The sequence below is a fragment of the Sinocyclocheilus anshuiensis genome, unplaced genomic scaffold (genome assembly GCF_001515605.1).
Source record: "Sinocyclocheilus anshuiensis isolate Anshui unplaced genomic scaffold, SAMN03320099.WGS_v1.1 scaffold1075, whole genome shotgun sequence".
Lineage (NCBI taxonomy): Eukaryota > Metazoa > Chordata > Actinopteri > Cypriniformes > Cyprinidae > Sinocyclocheilus > Sinocyclocheilus anshuiensis.
The window spans coordinates 1,414,666-1,433,086 of record NW_015544163.1 but is presented as its reverse complement, the minus strand read 5'-3'; the positions used below and the strand labels follow the sequence as shown (position 1 = coordinate 1,433,086).

At 36.7% G+C, this 18,421-nt stretch overlaps 2 protein-coding genes and 1 pseudogene across 2 annotated transcripts; 2 read left to right on the top strand and 1 right to left on the bottom strand.

Moving 5' to 3' along the window:
* Nucleotides 1–1,434: 1,434 nt before the first annotated feature.
* LOC107695674 (GPI-linked NAD(P)(+)--arginine ADP-ribosyltransferase 1-like) lies at nucleotides 1,435–2,349 on the bottom strand. Its single transcript, XM_016495677.1, has 2 exons — nucleotides 2,299–2,349; nucleotides 1,435–2,223 (listed from the first exon to the last, which is right to left on the bottom strand). The coding sequence occupies exons 1-2, from the start codon at nucleotides 2,347–2,349 to the stop codon at nucleotides 1,435–1,437; spliced, it is 840 nt and encodes a 279-aa protein (XP_016351163.1).
* Nucleotides 2,350–12,098: 9,749 nt separating this feature from the next.
* On the top strand, nucleotides 12,099–13,013 carry LOC107695649 (GPI-linked NAD(P)(+)--arginine ADP-ribosyltransferase 1-like). Its single transcript, XM_016495657.1, has 2 exons — nucleotides 12,099–12,149; nucleotides 12,225–13,013. Exons 1-2 carry the CDS (start codon nucleotides 12,099–12,101, stop codon nucleotides 13,011–13,013), a joined length of 840 nt encoding a protein of 279 aa, XP_016351143.1.
* A 1,880-nt stretch (nucleotides 13,014–14,893) lies between these two features.
* LOC107695648 (T-cell ecto-ADP-ribosyltransferase 1-like) lies at nucleotides 14,894–15,779 on the top strand (annotated as a pseudogene).
* Nucleotides 15,780–18,421: the final 2,642 nt, after the last annotated feature.

The following is an 18,421-nucleotide window of genomic DNA, read 5'->3' as shown; positions in this document are numbered from 1 at the left end:
TCCATTCTGTCACCGATGGAGTTTTGGTTCCTTGCCGCTGTCGCCTCTGGCTTGCCTTAGTTGGGGACACTTAATTTCCAGCAAAATCGTCGACTTGATTGCACAGATAGTATTTAAACTGAACTGAGCTGGATGATGACATCACTGAATTAAATGATGAACTGCCTTTAACTGAAAATTTAGTGTTTACTATTGTCATTTTGCATTATTGACACACTATTTTCCTAATTAATGCTGTACAGTTGCTTTGACACAATCTGTATTGTTAAAAGCACTATATAAATAAAGGTGACTTGACTTGACTTGACTTTTCAAAAAGCCCAATTGGTCGTCCTTTTCGGAACCTTCAGGCAATCCAACCAGACACAGATTGCTGCGCCTATTGCGATCCTGTAAGTCCACTACCTGTTGCTCGAGCACGGCTACTCGCCTATCGTGATCTGCGACAACTTTCTTTTGTTCTCTCATCTCCCCTATAAGAAGATCCAGTTCAGAGCATAGCGACTGAACAACTGACATGTGAGAAGTGTCACATCGTTCCGCATCGCCGTCAACTCAGTTCTTAGAATGTCCTCAAAGTGTGCAACAGTGTTCACCATCTTGTCCACCATATCGCTCGTGGTCGGTGGCTTGGATTTCTTCTTAATCGGAGAAGCCGATGGAGACAACTCCTGCTGTTTCCGATTGTATGCCATCTGGGAAAGTATTATAAATGAATACAATTTAAAATAAAACGAAAAAATCAGCAAAAAGGGCCAAACGTACGGCGCTCTAGTCAAGTGCGACTAGGTTCATGAGCACATCACGTGACTCCCCAACTTTTGTATACAGAGACAACTGTCGCTGCATCACCAAACTCCGTTTAACTGTGCATATTTTTTTCCTGTAATATATCAGTATCTCAATGTTCAGAAATTATTACTTGAATTTTCCAGCATGCTTACCTGTATGTCTAGTTGTCTTTTGAGATGCATGTTGAGGGAAAGGGTTGTGTATTTACCTGCATTGTTTTTTATGACTTTTTGATATTCATTCTCATGTGCCCAAATGAGTTTATTTTTTACTACTTAAGGGAATAAATAGCTCTTATTGAAACAATAGAATGTTACATTAAGTTTTAAACTGTCTAATAAACTTGTTACAACATGCTTAAGGCTTTATATATTGTACCCTTGTCTATAGGACGTTGTAACATTCCTCTAAATAAATAAACAAACAAACAAGATCAGAAAATTGTACCAGGTGTGCAACTTTAATGTAAAATAGAAAAAGTCTTTGACACCAAAGTGGATATACACAAACTGAGAAAAGCAAAGTTTAGAAAAGCTTCTTTTCTCCCATCACTACTAAAAATTATACTGCGCCAAGAATATAAAATTGAATTAAGCATGACAAGAAAATTCAAAATTTATTAACAACGTGAAAATTCACAGGTTAGCAGGTAAACACTTTGCAAAAAAATATTAACAAAATGAGTAAAACATTAAAGAAAGCAGCATGGTTCCCACTGTTAAACAAAGCACAGTTCAGGTCACTTCTTGTTCCAGTGCTGTTCAACAAAAACACAGTCTCACACCAGAGATCAGGCTGATCTGTACTGTTTTTGACAGCAGTGACATTAAACGTCTCATATGGAGGAATCAACACCTCTTTCTCCTCAGGATACTTAGAGTATCTTGTCAGATTAGCACCTTCACAAGTGTAGATTTCAAAACAAGATTTAGACCCAAAACCCTGTATTACTTTACGATCAAGTGAGGAGGACGAAAATGAGCTCAAACGAATCTCTTTGCTCTGAACATCAAATTTAAGATTTGTACCACGATAAGTTACATAGCATCTATTTTGAGTTTTCTTCAGAATCTGTATCGCTTCTGTTAAGAGAAAGTGAAGTGAATACCATTTGAATGCACCCTCTTTGTATTTCTGTTTGTCAGTGCGAGTCGCTCTAGTGAAATTACTATATACTTTAGAGTCTTTGTTAGTATAAACATGAATGGCAACTGAATGAATCTGTTGCAGGTTATCCTCTGGTTTCTTAGCTTTCTGTCCACCTTCTTGCCAAGTATTATTGTATTCAGCTGAGGCAGATTTTTCCTTCTCTAGATATTTTGTTTTTACCAGGTCTGCCATTTTCTGAGTACAGCCCTTATATTGATCATCAACTGAATTCAGTGTCATATCCAGTGGAAATATCTGTCCTTCAACAGCAGTTCTGTGATCCTACAGCAACAGGAATCATAATGATCAATCATCAGTATTCATGTCTGTAATATTCATACTAGAACACAAGCTTACCTGTCCTAGAGCAGCTAAAATGAGAAGAAGAGCTTCAGTGATCAGCAGCATCTTGATTCAGTCAAATCCCTCAGATGGTCTTGTAGATCTAGTAGAAACACAACAGCATTTCACACATACTAAATCTATCACTCGAAATATAAATGGAAAGCAATATTTACATCAATTTTGACAATAAAACTCTTATATTGACATTTTACTTTAACCTCAAACTTACCTGAGAATATTGTTGTCAGGAGTTCAGGAGCAACAGGGAGAAGAGAAGATCAGAAAAGTCAGTCGCTCACAAACAGACAGCTCTTCAAACCAGCTGATGAGGAAGTTGGCTTTTTTATATTGGCATTGCACATCATCCATGTCCAGGTGTTCTGGGTGTGTGTGTGTCTACGTGTGAGATAAATGATGCATCACAGTACATTGCTCGCCCAGAAGACTTTATTTAGAAAGTTGGGACAACATGTGGACAGATATTTCAGTAAAGTCAACAAAATGGTCTTTGTCATGTCCTACTACCACAAGCATTGTTAAAGCCATTTTTAACATTAGTTTTGCAAGTTTGATATTTTAAAATGTACAATTTCTCATTATATGTGAGCAGGCAGCAGTTTGAATTTGGTAAGGAAGTTTAAATTACCTCTGGCAGGAGGTACAAATTGCGGGACAGCTTCTTCCCCCAAGCCATCAGACTCCTCAATTCCAGATGACTGAGGGGATAAGAACTCATCACACACAGGACTGATTTGAACCACTCTCACACACATCCCAATCTATTATCTACCTGTCTGCACTGTTCTCTCAGTTTGCACACATGCACTTTATGTAGTCCTGTGTAATAGTCTGTGTTAAACATTTACAGTTCTTATTTTATAGTCAGCTCTTTTTTTTTTAAATAGTCTTCTTAGTTCTATTTAACCTTTACTTAGCCTATTTAATATAATTTAATTATGTCCAGTTTAGTTTCTCCTGTGTTCTGTGTTTTTTGTCTATGTAGCACCTTGGTCCTGGAGAAACGCTGTCTCGTTTCACTGTATACTAACTATATAGAGCTGGAATGACAATAAAGCTACTCTGACTCTGACTCTCTAAATGAGGAAAAACTTTTTATATAGATCAGAAAATAGACCCAATGTAATGCAAATGAAATGCCTGGCTAACAAAATTAAAAAAACTTAAAAAAAAAAAACTATGAAACTGTGAAATAGCATGCAATTTATGTTTTCCTTTGAATCTCTATCACTTCTTTTAACAAAACTGAATGAAGGCGAATTCCACCGGTGTAGTTTTTTTTGTATGTTTGTTGAAATCACAGTAGAAAATTTGACCTCACTTCCTTGGAAGCCCACAACATCATTCATTCATTCATTGTGTCACATAGAAACGGTTGACAATATCACAAAATATCTTTTTGACTGGTTTTATCTGGAAAACATCTCACCCAAGTTTAGGTTGATGTGATGAAAGCTCAAGGACGAGTTTGAACAGGTGTGTTGTCAACAAAAAAAGCGGTTTCTGAGAATACACATTAGCCTACACAAATTCCTAAAACTGAAGTGAAATTTTAACTGTTGGTGAAGCTAGGGTTTGAGAGACCGACAACAAATTTGATCAGACAATCTTTTAGTGCTTCCCTTATAATTTTGCCAAGATTCATAACATTTTACTATATGGTTTTTTCATTAGTGGTACTGTAAATGGGAAGAAAATAAGAAAACTAATAAATATAATAGAAGCCAATGCAAGGAATTGATGAATCCTCCACAGTCAAGCAGGTTCAGTGTCTCCCATAAGACCATCTCTCGCACTTCTCTCCTGTTGCTTTACACTTTTTCTTTCAGCGATCTCCACATCTTCATCCAGTGACCAAGAACCAGACACATGTTGTAGATCTGCAGGTGGAGACACACACCAACTGTATCGGTTTGTCTGAAGAGAAGAACTGGCATTAAGATTGATGAATGTACCTGTATCACAAAAAAAAAAAGTCTTGTAGATGTTCTCGTTTGCCTTGTTTAACATACTCCTGAAACCTTGGGTGCTTATATTCAAACCATTTTCCATAAACAATTGCTGAGATAATGTTGGAACCAACATAATTTATCAGCCGGGTCATATCAAATGGATTTCCTGCAGGAAATATAAAATCACTTTTAAAAGATCAAAGACTTTTAGATCAAAAAGTTCAAAAATGTAGTAAAATCACATGCAGTCATCTTACCTTGAAATTTCTCAAATGCTTCCCACAGATAACATGTCTCCTCCACTATTGTCTCTTCGCTCAGTTGTTCGCCATTACAAATACATACAAATCTGCCCACATCATTATACTTTCACCCTGTAAAAAATATATATTATGTGTGAACTATTTTACAATTAATCTCACTAAATGAACTCTTGTATGTAGAGACAGCTGCCCGTGCATCAAACTCCCCATTTAACTGTGCATGTTTATTTTTTGTGATATAAATTCAAGATGGGAATATCTTAATGTTTAGACATGTTTACATTCATTTTGCACCTGTCTGTCTAGTAGTCTTCTGAGACATTTACCTGTATTGTATTTTTTTTTTTTGCTGACTCAGTGTTGTTTGTTCATCCTCATGTACAGAATGAGTTTCTTTCTTACTACTAAAGTGAATATATGACTTTTGACACCCTATTTTAGTAATATTGTGTTTTTAGATCACCTGTCACATGAACATGTCATGGCATGCCTCTCGCTTTACAGTGTACCCTCTAGACAGCATGTTGTAACATTTCATTAAAATATACAATTCATTACATGTTCGAGTTCATGAAACAAGACCACATAATTGTACTAGACAAGGAAAGTAAAAATACACCCCACTATTTTTAAGGAGCTCAGAAGCAACTATGAGAGGAGAAGTTCAGAATAGTCAGTCACTTACAGCCAGATGCCAATTCAAACTAAGAGATGAGGAAAGTGGATTTTGCATATCACAAATGTCATCTTGACGCATGTGGTGCATTAAAAATGTTTAGCTTATCTGACCTTGGCCCAACTCCAAGAACTCTTAAGTTCAGAAATCCTGCCTGGATATTTAGCAAGAATGCAATCCTCTATGAAATTGTTCAGGATTGTGATGTAAAAATTCTGAGGTATGTAATCTTTTTGCATGATTTCAAAACAAGATACAGTTCCAAAAACCTAAGTGATGCAATAGAACCAAAACAAACCTCTTTGTTCAGAACAAAAGTGGTTAAAAGTGGTTTCTAGACCATTTATTACAAACTTTCTGACACCAAATTTGGTCAGATGACTTTTCAGAAACTGCCCTATAACTGCGAAATGTAATAACATTTTTTTCATACAGTTCTGCCTGTTAATGGCAAAGGTATGAGAAGAATAGTGAGAAAACTTACAGATATAGTAGATCCCAATGCAACTTTGGTGCTTGGCCTCTAATACTGCACTGTAAAAAGGCAAGATATTTGCTTAAATGCAGCATGTGCTCTCAATGTCATCAAAAACTGAATCATAAATCTGAATAAGAGGTGGAGACACACACCAACTTTAAAATGCATTTGTATCTGTTTCTCTGAAGTAACAAATGCCATTACAAAGTATGAATGTACATGCATCACAACCATGTCATGCAGTTGTGCTTGTTTACCTTGTTTACCATAATCCTGAAACTCTGGGTCCTCATATTTAAATATGCAAAAATTTTCCATAAACAATAGCCGAGATGTTGCACAAAGCACCATTCACCAGTTGGGTCAAATCAAATGGCGTAGATACTATAATGGACTACACCAACTCCAAATTAAGGCAAGAGGAGCCACACTTAACCACAATATAATTCAACTTAAAATCAATAGCAATATCAATTATTTGTATACTAACACAGATGCTGTTATGTTAAAATGACTGTGTTTTAAAAAAATGTTTTAATAAAACCCATAAAAATAGGTAATCGCGCTTTTCTGATGCAAGCAGGGTTGGGCCCTGCTTATGTATACAGCCTAAAATGAGTTAGACGCACTTAGAAAGCTATCATTCACCATTACTGTGCCAGTACATGGCCAGTGCCACCCCACATGAATCACCAGCACATGAGCTGTCAGGGTGTCACTGCAGGCCCGGCCCTGTGAACAAAGGAGCGCAGCATCAAACAAATTACAGTAAGCAAAGATTAATCAATATACTTAAATTAGGCCAAAAAATCAATACACACAAATGCTCATCCAGCAGGTGGAAGCCAATTATAGCTGGGCTGATGCAAAGTGTATAACTGGCATTCAACAAAGAGCTCATCTTGTCATATCTACACAGAGCATATGACATTTGCCAGGGTAAAAGTTTGTTGGATGAGTCGAAAGCATTTACTGTTCTGCATATCTGCTCATATCTGCACATATTTTGAAATCAATCCGTCAAGCAATGCTCAGGCAGACAGAAGACAAAGGCCTTGTAGAGTTTGCAACATTCCGCTTTGCCAGATTGCAGAATTCAAGCACCATCTCTGAAGCCAGACATATCTTCAAGCCATTATTTACGCTCCTCACAACTTCACAGTACAACAAAAAGCATTGAAGAAATTGTTAATATTTTGAATATCTTCATCACTAAATCCACAGACAAACCCTCTGTAGAATCAACTGAACTGAAAAAAGCCAACAGTTGGACAAGTAAAAACTATCATGGTTCTCTGCATGCTTTCAGAGGGTGTTGAAAGAGGCTAAGAAGCAGGTAGCACATGAGACCTCAGAATATAACAACCCGTACTTCTGTCCAGGGATCATTAGCATGCTTTTTGACACGTATGGAATTTTTCAAGTGGCTTGCTATTGGGAGATCTCAAAAGACATGTCTCGTGTGTAATTTCGTGCTCGGTTCGGCCGCGTGCTCTTGTTGTCTTGTGTTGTTGCACGCAGCTCATGTTTTCGGCTTGTTTTTTTCATTGGCTGCGTGCTTTCATGTTGTCATGTCTTGGGTGAACACACGGCTTATGAGTATTCTCATTAGCTGCGTGTTCGTGTCTTGTTTTGTTCAAGCACATGGCTTGTGATTGTTTTGCTGGTCATGTGCTTGTGTTTTTGTTTTGTGTGAGCACATGGCTTTTGTCTTTGTTTCCTGTGTGCCATGTGCTCTCATGTCAATTGTCTCGACCCCACCCATCTTATTACTTGATTATTGGTTAATTTGCCCCACCTGTGTTTCCCTTATTATCCTCCTCATTTGCTCCCTATTTATTCTCCTTGTGTTTGCGGTCCTGTGCTAGTTCGTCGTCAAATGTTCTCGTGTCAACCCTGGTTGTGTCCTGCCCTGCCTTGTCCTGGCCGGTCCTGTCCAGCCTTGCAAATACCAGCCTGTTTTTCCCCCACGGGGTAGTTTTTGTTGTTGTTTTGTTTTTATTTTATTATTAATAAAGAGCCCATTTTCTGCATCATTGAGTCCTCGCATTGCTACATCCCCACACCTAACAGAAACAAAGACAAGAGACACCAACTGTCATGCAGACAAATGGTTTGGAATTGTCCAACAATCAATCATGGGTAAAAAAAAAAAAAAAGAGACCAGGAACATCTATTCAAACAGTGTACCAATCTCTGCAGGCCAGAGCATGTAATACAGCCAGGGGCGCGGGAAGATGTTTTCGGTTGGGGGTGCTGTGTGTGTCCGTGTTGGGTTGGGGGGGCTGGTGTTGTTTGGATGCCAATTTTTGGAAAGTTTTTGCTGGGATGGGCATTTAAAAAAATCTGAAATTCGCTTTTGCGCCATTATCTCCTTGTATTAAAGTTAATCTCGTTCGCATTCTGTACAGTTCATGTCTGATACCACGGGCTAGCGTCACGTGTTCATGAGGATTAGGCTAATCATCCCATATAGAAAACATCACAAGTAAAATTAATCATGTTTATAAAGATAAACATGGGTTTATTATAGCCCACTTACAATTTACATTTCCGAGATCATTACAAATAAATTATTAAATGCTAAAACTGAATAAATGTAAATGAACAAACTTGGCATTGCATTTGCAACCATGTGAAAACAGGGGGTGCTGCAGCCCACTCAGCACTCCTACTTCCCGCGTCCCTGAATACAGCACAACATTTCCCAAGGTTAATTGTTCAAGCCTGTTTCACCAGTGGATATTGCTTAATGCCATGAGACATGGAGAAGGAAAGAGATTGTTCCTGGCTAGAAAGTCAAAATTTTACTCCAGTCCACATACAGTGCAAGTTCCTCAGAAAAAAAAGATAGAAAAAGACACACGCCATTTGTGATTCTCCAACACCTCTAAAAAAAAAAGGAACAAGGGACAGCACATCCCTGTAATATTTCTGCAGAAATACTTTCTAGAGAAAGAAGTAATATTAATATTGCATACAATAAACAATTAACCCAAAAAGCACAATGTGCAGTAAGATAAGCAGATAGAAAATGTATTCAAGTTTATGGCATTGCATGTTGACATGCTGTAGACAAATAAAACAAAGGAGATGCTTGTAGCCATTCTGCAGGCCCTAGATGAAAAAACAGAGAACCTGCTCCATCACAGGACATTCCAAACACTGAAGCCCCATTAATGGTTATTTAGAGAGACATTACAGTTGTCTTCCATCATGGTTTTTACTGTGTTCTTATTGTTTCTGGTGCATTGTTATAATTATGTATTTCCTGATCTAGGCGAGTGGACGTGGCAATAAGAAGAGATAACTTGAGGGGAAGCGCTCATTTTAGCTAATTTATGAAAATGCTTGTGCAAAATATGGTTTGATTTATCCGTCCTCTTGTTAATGTTATTAATAATTTTTTTTCTACTTAACTCTTGTTCCTAATTTTCATGTATAAATAATATTATGAGACAAGTTTTAAAAAAAAACCCCAAAAAAACATGTTATGTTCCAGTTTGTGAGAGCGGGAAAAATGTGTTTTCAAGATGGCCGTCACTAGTACTGTAGAGAGGTGTAGACAGAACAAGAGCTTGTGAACGTGATTATTGTGGTGCTGTGTAGCATGTAAAACTCCAGCCTCAATGTAGTGAAGGGGAGTTAGTACTGTTTTAAGTACTCAGCAGTTCTAGTTTCATTTTTTTTATTAATAATCTGTTTTAATCCATTAAACATATTTAAACATTTTGCATATCCACTCAAAATAAACATCCTTTTTGGACGCCAACTTCGCTCCCATGATTCTGAACCTCCTTGTGACTGCTCGGGTCCTTATCACAGAGAGGTATGCTCATTATGACATAATTTAAATAACTGTTTTGGAGTCTTTACGTCGACAAAAAATAACTGCCTGAATTTCTAACCATTATTTTATGATACAGGTCAGCTTTGAAAAATATGATGGGGTCATTACCTTATACTACCTGTAAATGTGAACAATGTGCACAGTGGAAGCTCGTGGTGAGTAACAAGTCAAACAAGTCATTTTTATATTCCATAGTGTATACTGAGTAACCCCGATACTAATATTTCAGTTTTAAAGGGGTCATATGATGCTTTTTTAAAGATCATTTCTATGCACAATCAGCTTGTAACACTCCAAAGAGAAAGGAAAACTTGAAATCGCATCATATGACCCCTTTAAAATAACTTTGTATTAATAATAATAATGTTGCTTTTTTTTGTTACTCTATTATCTACATGCTATTTCTGAAACCATCTACGTTGTTGACCCTCAACATCAGTGTCGTAGTGTCTGGGTATGCAGGTGCATATGGGCCCGGGCAGTGTGGGGGCCCGCCCTCTCACGTAACACCGCCGAGCTGGGGGGAACTTTGAACTGAAACGAGGGAACGAATAGAGCCCTGCATCGGCCCGGCCCTTGTCCAACAGCTTATGCGACTTCTCGGCCCGAGTCCGACTGGATACCGTGTCTTTTTTCTCTCTCTTCCCCATTACACAGCTATTAAAATAGTTCAGTTTTCAGTGAGTGAAATGGTAGTTTCTAATAGTAGTTAATAATAATTTGTAGTTGGTCACCAGGTTTGCACACATCTCAGGAGGGATTTTGATCCACTCCTCTTTACAGACCCTCTCTAAATCCTTAAGGTCGTTTGGCAACTCGAAGTTTCAGCTCCCTCCACATATGCCATCTTCAGTGTTCTGGCTGAGGAAAGAAGGTTCTCGTCCAAGATTTTACAGTACATGGCCCCGTCCATTTGCCAGAAAAACAACCCCAAAGCATAATGTTTCCACCTCCGAGCTCTTTGGTCTTGCCCATGATGGTGGGAGAGGTTGGAATGGAAGATACAGATTGTGTGGACAGGTGTCTTATACACCTAACGAGCTGACATTAGGAGTAACTTCTTAAACTTAACTGAAAGAAAAAGTAAAGCAACAGGAGAGAATTTCGAGAGATGGTCTTATGGGAGCCACTGAACCTGCTTGACTGTGGAGGATTCATCAATTCCTTCCTCATTCGCAAACAAAGAGCACGAGTAAGGTATTATATGAATATATGCTTAATTTCTCTCTATAATGTGAGCAAATTGAAGCAAATCTCTTCTCTTACACTGGTAAGTATTGGAGGCCAAGCACCAAACTTGCATTGGCTTCTATTATATTTATTAGTTTTCTTATTTTCTTCCCATTTACAGTACCACTAATGGAAAAAACATATAGTAAAATGTTATGAATCTTGGCAAAATTATAAGGGAGGCACTAAAAGATTGTCTGATCAAATTTGTTGTCGGTCTCTCAAACCCTCTAGCTTCACCAACAGTTAAAATTTCACTTCAGTTTTAGGAATTTGTGTAGGCTAATGTGTATTCTCAGAAACCGCTTTTTTTGTTGACAACACACCTGTTCAAACTCGTCCTTGAGCTTTCATCACATCAACCTAAACTTGGGTGAGATGTTTTCCAGATAAAACCAGTCAAAAAGATATTTTGTGATATTGTCAACCGTTTCTATGTGACACAATGAATGAATGAATGATGTTGTGGGCTTCCAAGGAAGTGAGGTCAAATTTTCTACTGTGATTTCAACAAACATACAAAAAAACTACACCGGTGGAATTCGCCTTCATTCAGTTTTGTTAAAAGAAGTGATAGAGATTCAAAGGAAAACATAAAATAAATGCTATTTCAGTTTCATAGGGGTTTGCAATTTTACTAACAGTCTGTTAGCCAGGCATTTCATTTGCATTGCATTGGGTCTATTTTCTGATCCATATAAAAAGTTTTTCCTCATTTAATGGAGCCAATTGCTGATTTCTTTTTAAAATGTTGTTGATTTTTTCATTTACACTTCCTTACCAAATTCAAACTGCTGCCTGCTCACATATAATGAGAAATTGTACATTTTAAAATATCAAACTTGCAAAACTAATGTTAAAAATGGCTTTAACAATGCTTGTGGTAGTAGGACATGACAAAGACCATTTTGTTGACTTTACTGAAATATCTGTCCACATGTTGTCCCAACTTTCTAAATAAAGTCTTCTGGGCGAGCAATGTACTGTGATGCATCATTTATCTCACACGTAGACACACACACACCCAGAACACCTGGACATGGATGATGTGCAATGCCAATATAAAAAAGCCAACTTCCTCATCAGCTGGTTTGAAGAGCTGTCTGTTTGTGAGCGACTGACTTTTCTGATCTTCTCTTCTCCCTGTTGCTCCTGAACTCCTGACAACAATATTCTCAGGTAAGTTTGAGGTTAAAGTAAAATGTCAATATAAGAGTTTTATTGTCAAAATTTATGTACATATTGCTTTCCATTTATATTTCGAGTGATAGATTTAGTATGTGTGAAATGCTGTTGTGTTTCTACTAGATCTACAAGACCATCTGAGGGATTTGACTGAATCAAGATGCTGCTGATCACTGAAGCTCTTCTTCTCATTTTAGCTGCTCTAGGACAGGTAAGCTTGTGTTCTAGTATGAATATTACAGACATGAATACTGATGATTGATCATTATGATTCCTGTTGCTGTAGGATCACAGAACTGCTGTTGAAGGACAGATATTTCCACTGGATATGACACTGAATTCAGTTGATGATCAATATAAGGGCTGTACTCAGAAAATGGCAGACCTGGTAAAAACAAAATATCTAGAGAAGGAAAAATCTGCCTCAGCTGAATACAATAATACTTGGCAAGAAGGTGAACAGAAAGCTAAGAAACCCGAGGATAACCTGCAACAGATCCATTCAGTTGCCATTCATGTTTATACTAACAAAGACTCTAAAGTATATAGTAATTTCACTAGAGCGACTCGCACTGACAAACAGAAATACAAAGAGGGTGCATTCAAATGGTATTCACTTCACTTTCTCTTAACAGAAGCGATACAGATTCTGAAGAAAACTCAAAATAGATGCTATGTAACTTATCGTGGTACAAATCTTAAATTTGATGTTCAGAGCAAAGAGATTCGTTTGAGCTCATTTTCGTCCTCCTCACTTGATCGTAAAGTAATACAGGGTTTTGGGTCTAAATCTTGTTTTGAAATCTACACTTGTGAAGGTGCTAATCTGACAAGATACTCTAAGTATCCTGAGGAGAAAGAGGTGTTGATTCCTCCATATGAGACGTTTAATGTCACTGCTCTCAAAAACAGGACAGATCAGCCTGATCTCTGGTGTGAGACTGTGTTTGTGTTGAACAGCACTGGAACAAGAAGTGACCTGAACTGTGCTTTGTTTAACAGTGGGAACCATGCTGCTTTCTTTAATGTTTTACTAATTTTGTTAATATTTTTTTGCAAAGTATTTATATGCTAACTGATTAACTTGTAAATCTGACATGTTTCTTATTGTTACTGAATAAGCTTTTCTAAACCTTTTGGTTTTCTCAATTTGTGTAAATGTACTTTGCTTTTCTTTGATGCAAAACTTTTATACATCTGGTACAATTATGTGGGTTTTGTGAAATTTTCTTATAGGTGAGGGTACACTCTCAGGTGAAAAAACATATCACATGTTTATGTGACAGTTTAAAACTTAATCTGACCGTAAAAAAAAAACACAACATATACAAAAACGTTTAAATAAAAGCCATTTATTCACAAAAATTCTAAACATTCAGATATTAATATATTACAGAATAAACACGCAGTTAAACTGGAAGCTTGGTGATGCATTGCAGCTGTCTCTATAAGTTCAGAGATTCATTGAAATTTATACAAAATGGGTTCACACATACAGTATATTTCATGAGACACTAGTATTTTAAAGTGAACATATTCCTAGTGGGCAAACTGAGCAAAGAGACACCTTATCTGTGGGAAGCATTTGGAAAGTTTTAAGGTAAGAAAGCTGCTTTTTTCGTTTACTGAATTAGCTAAAATTGAAAACACAATCTCTTAATCTCTCTAAAGTGAAGATCACGGTAATGATTTAAGTCAGGGGTGCCCAAACTCAGTCCTGGAGGGCCGGTGTCCTGCAGAGTTTAGCTCCAACCCCAATTAAACACACCTGAACCAGCTAATCAAGCTCTTACTAGTCATACTAGAAACTTCCCGGCAGGTGTGTTGAGGCAAGTTGGAGCTAAACTCTGCAGGACACTGGCCCTCCAGGACCGAGTTTGGGCACCCCTGATTTAAGTGTTACCAATCATAGCAAAATTAATTACTAACCAGAACCTTACAAAAACCTCAAAAGTTTACAATGACTTCAGTAATTACTAGAAAATTATCATGTTATTCACTTTAGAATACTGATCCAAAAAAATTAGTAATTCCTTCTGAAGAATTTGGTAATACTTGTGTCATTACTAGTGGGTTGCCATGACCTTCACTTTAGAATTGATTATACATTATGCATTATTCATATTAATTATAAACCTGTATACAGTAGTTCTTGGGGAGGTATGAAAAATAGTAGTTACTGATTAGCTAATAGTGAACTACCACATTTGACTAAGCACTGTTACTTACTAATTCATTAATCAGAGTTTCTTGATACTAGCAGTTACTAAAGTGCTAATATCGTGTTACTTATGTGTTCTTGTATAGTTATTCATTAATGATGGAACAGTATTTTAAAGTGTTACCACTGTTTGCAACCCTGATTTTTGTGATTTTATTTTCTAGCAAATAATTTGTCAAAACGTACTCCACGTTTCATGTACATAACTTTCATAGAGTCAGAAGTGCTCAAAATACAATTGATATGGAGTAAAACACTTAAAAACAAAAAATAAAAAAAAGTTAAAGCTTTTTTTTTTTTTAGCCTTACTTAGTTTGTCCAGTGTGAAACCACGCAGACCTTCACAAGTATTGCATTATGATGAGCTCAACAGTTTAGTTGAGCTGAATGCAACAAGATCACACTTCAAAAACACACACACAAACACACGCACATTATTAGCTATATAAAAAGCAACTTCAAACTCCTCATCTCTGAAATGTCATTGTCGCCTGGCTGTGAATGACTGACGTCTGATTTTCTCTCGCCATTGCTTCTGAAAGCAACACAGAATTTGCTGAAAAGACTACATTCTCAGGTAATTCTCAGGTAATTTGGGGGTAAAGTTATTGGGCAAATCTATGCATATATTCCTGTTGCAGTGACAGGTTTTGTATTTTGTGAACTCTGTTGTCTTTCAGCATCTGCTCTTCACTAGATCTACAAGAACATCTGAGGGATCTGATTGAATCAAGATGCTGCTGATCACTGAAGCTCTTCTTCTCATTTTAGCTGCTCTAGGACAGGTAAGCTTGTGTTCTAGTGTATGAATATTACAGACATGAATACTGATGATTGATTATTATAATTCTTGTTGCTGCAGGATCACAGAGCTGCTGCTGTTAAAGGACAGACATTTCCACTGGATATGACACTGAATTCAGTTGATGACCAATATGACGGATGCACCAGGAAAATAACACAACTGGTGGAAACAAGATATCTGAAGAAGGAACTCAATAACTCTAGAAATAATTTTAAAATAGCTTGGCAAGAGGGTGAAAAAAAAACATTAAGGAGCCAGAAAATAACTTGACGAGGAAACATTCAGTTGCCATTTATGTGTATACTGGTGATAAAGTATTTTGTGATTTCAACAATGAAACTCGTTACGGTAAACAAAACTACACAACCGAGACATACAAATGGTATTCACTTCACTTTCTGTTAACAGAAGCGATACAGATTCTGAAGAAAACACAAAATACATGCTATGATACTTATCGTGGTACAAAATTTAGATATCATTTTCTTAACACAAAGGTTCGTTTTGGCTCATTTGCATCTTCCACTTTTAATCGGAACAAAACAACGTTTTTTGGAACTGTATCTTGTTTTGAAATCTACACTTGTGAAGGTGCTGATGTGTCAAAATATTCAAAACTTTCTCATGAGAGAGAAGTGCTGATTCCTCCATATGAGACGTTTAAAGTCACTGCTGTTAGGACAAAAGGAGATGAGAAAGATCTCTGGTGTGACACTGTGTACACATTGAAAAACACTGGAAAAACAAGTGACCTGAACTGTGCTCTATTCAGGAGACCAACCAAGACCATAGATAAGTACCATGCTTTGCGCTGAGCCTTACAAAGTGCTTTGAATTTACATCAGTTCCATGTTCCAGTTCCAGTTATTTCTTCTCAATGTAGTTCAGTGTTTCTTTGTCAGAATATATTTATAATGTATTTTCAGCATAATGAAATAAAGTTATTTTTAAGTGATTTAATTGGCCTCAGAGTGGTTTTTTTAATATTTCTTCATTTACATACTTTTTGAATCACATTTACTGAACAATTTCATGTAGTCAATACTCTTTTAAGGCAGTGCAGCATAACACCTATTGCCAATATCAAATATTTAAAATAATTTACAATATTTAAAGTTCAAAATATTGTTATTCTATTTACTTAAATGTAAAAAAATACGAAAACTTTAATTGTCTTAAAACGTGTTTTTTTTTAACTGAATAACTTTAGTAGCTTTAACAAGTATCAATATATATTTAATTTATAGAGTGAAGACTATGCTGAGTTATTTTACATTTGATAATTCAATTTCTGTATACTACCTGAATGCTACCAGTGGCGTACGGGACACCCCCGCGGTGCATGGAGGTTCCGCCCCTTTGGTGGACAGAACACATTTTTGCTTTGAAAAACTGGAATTTGGAAAAAAAATGTAAGGCCTTGGTGCTGCATTACCAGATGAGCTTGATGCATCAGTATTAATTCAGTTCTATATTGATCTCACAGTGTCTGAAATATATTTTGTAAATGTGAAAATTTACTTTTTGGTACCACAAACCTACAACATTTGATTCTGAACTAAGAGCTTATTTTGGGCTCAGTTGCACCTCCCTTTTTTAATCATACAAATGGATGCTAGTTTTAAAGGATAATAGTTAGTCAACACATCACTGCCAGTTGAATCACCTCCTTGACAAGATTTCTTTCTTTTTTTTAATCCTTAATTTAGATGAGTCAATATATATTAAACGGCCTTTCAGATATAGACTAAGTTGTAGTTGTGTAAAGGTTTTTTAGGGTCTCTAAAAACATGTTGATATGTGTCTAATTGTTTTGTCTGTGAACTTGTATGAAATCATGAGTTGATTAATTCATAAATGCACAATTTTCTTGGTTTTTTTTCTTCTTTGAAAGTTAGGTTTAGGGGGTGGATTAGGGATGTCCTGGACATCCTGCTTACATATCGCTATGTCTGTATGTCTTCAACAATTTCCATCATGTACCATTATTACACATTTTGAAGAGATCAGGTTGAGATTATCTTGCATTCATGTTAGACAGACAGGAACTCAAGAGTTTGTCCAGTGTGAAACCACACAGACATCAGATCTTCACAAGTGATTATGATCTAAACCATTTAGATGAGCTACATACATCACAGTCACGCTATTATTTCTTAAACCACATACACATACACATACACGGGAGGACAAGGAATCATTCAATCGCCATTTATATGTATACTAACAGTAATTCAAATGTATATGGCAAATTCAATGAAGATGTTTGTAGTGGTAAACAAAATTACACCAACAAGAAATTCAAATGGTATTCACTTCACTTTTTGTTAACAGATGCTATAAAGAATCTAAATAAAAACCAAACAGCATGCTATAATACAACGTATGGAGGTACAAATGTTTTACAATTATTATTATTTTTATTTTTTTACAGAGCACCCGCTGATGCATCCACCTCCTGTGAGGCCTGGAGTTTGGCACTGAAAAATCAAAATTTGGGGTCAGTCTCTCGAATTCTTTATTTTCACCAATTCTTCAAATTTCACTTTGTCTTTAAATTGTAACTTTGTGTGGATTTGACATCATGCTGGGAATTACACCTATGCCTACAAGAATATATCTATTCTTTCATTTCCACCTGTATGTGATTTTTTATTCATTATTCAAATGAGTTTTTTCCCAGTCCACATTTTTATATGAAATCTAAAACATGCTTTACTGGATAAATCCTAGTATTTTACAGATCTCGTCCTTAACTTCGTTATTAATGTAAAATTTTATTTAGCCTTTTTCAGGAAATGACCTCTTTCAAAGACTTTAGTGTTTTGACATAATTGCCATCTACTGGTCAAAATGTGTAAATCATTTACTGAAACGCATTAAAGTTTTATAGTATGGTAGTCATCATTTATCTCTCACTCAAAATACCATTCTGCTACTTCGGATGACACATAACCTTTCTCACTTTTACTCTGACGAAGCATCAGACCCGTTCTCACAAAAACCCCTTTGTAAGTGTCATTGTCACATTTCACTGAAAATACTGAGAGGTTTGGTTATCGCGCTACCAAAACCGCCTGCAGGTGTTGTGTCTTTTCTTCTTAGCATGTAACATTGAAGACTAAGAACTTGAATAAACAAAACTAACTGTTTACTTAAGTCAGGGGTGTCCAAACCTCTTCCTGGAGGGCCGCTGTTCTGCAGAGTTCAGCTCCTACCCAAATTAAACACAGCTGAACCAGCTAATCAAGGTCTTTTAGGCATACTAGAAACAGGTGTGCTGAGGCAAGTTGGAGCTAAATGCTGCAGGACTGTGGCTCTCCAGGACCAAGTTTGGACACCCCAGAGTGCCTGACTTAAAGGTCCCCTGAAATGCTTAGAAACACGCAGCGTTACTCTATGTGTTGACGTCATTTTAACTGAAACAGGAAGACAGGGCGGGACATATCAAGCAGCC

What these genes read in the sequence shown, in the direction of transcription:
- LOC107695649 (XM_016495657.1), top strand. Translation starts at nt 12,099, where the DNA reads ATGCTGCTGATCACTGAAGCTCTTCTTCTCATTTTAGCTGCTCTAGGA. An exon ending in TTTTAGCTGCTCTAGGACAG is followed by an intron (nt 12,150 to 12,224) that starts GTAAGCTTGTGT and finishes CTGTTGCTGTAG; the next exon opens with GATCACAGAACTGCTGTTGA.
- LOC107695674 (XM_016495677.1), bottom strand. Translation starts at nt 2,349, where the DNA reads ATGCTGCTGATCACTGAAGCTCTTCTTCTCATTTTAGCTGCTCTAGGA. An exon ending in TTTTAGCTGCTCTAGGACAG is followed by an intron (nt 2,224 to 2,298) that starts GTAAGCTTGTGT and finishes CTGTTGCTGTAG; the next exon opens with GATCACAGAACTGCTGTTGA.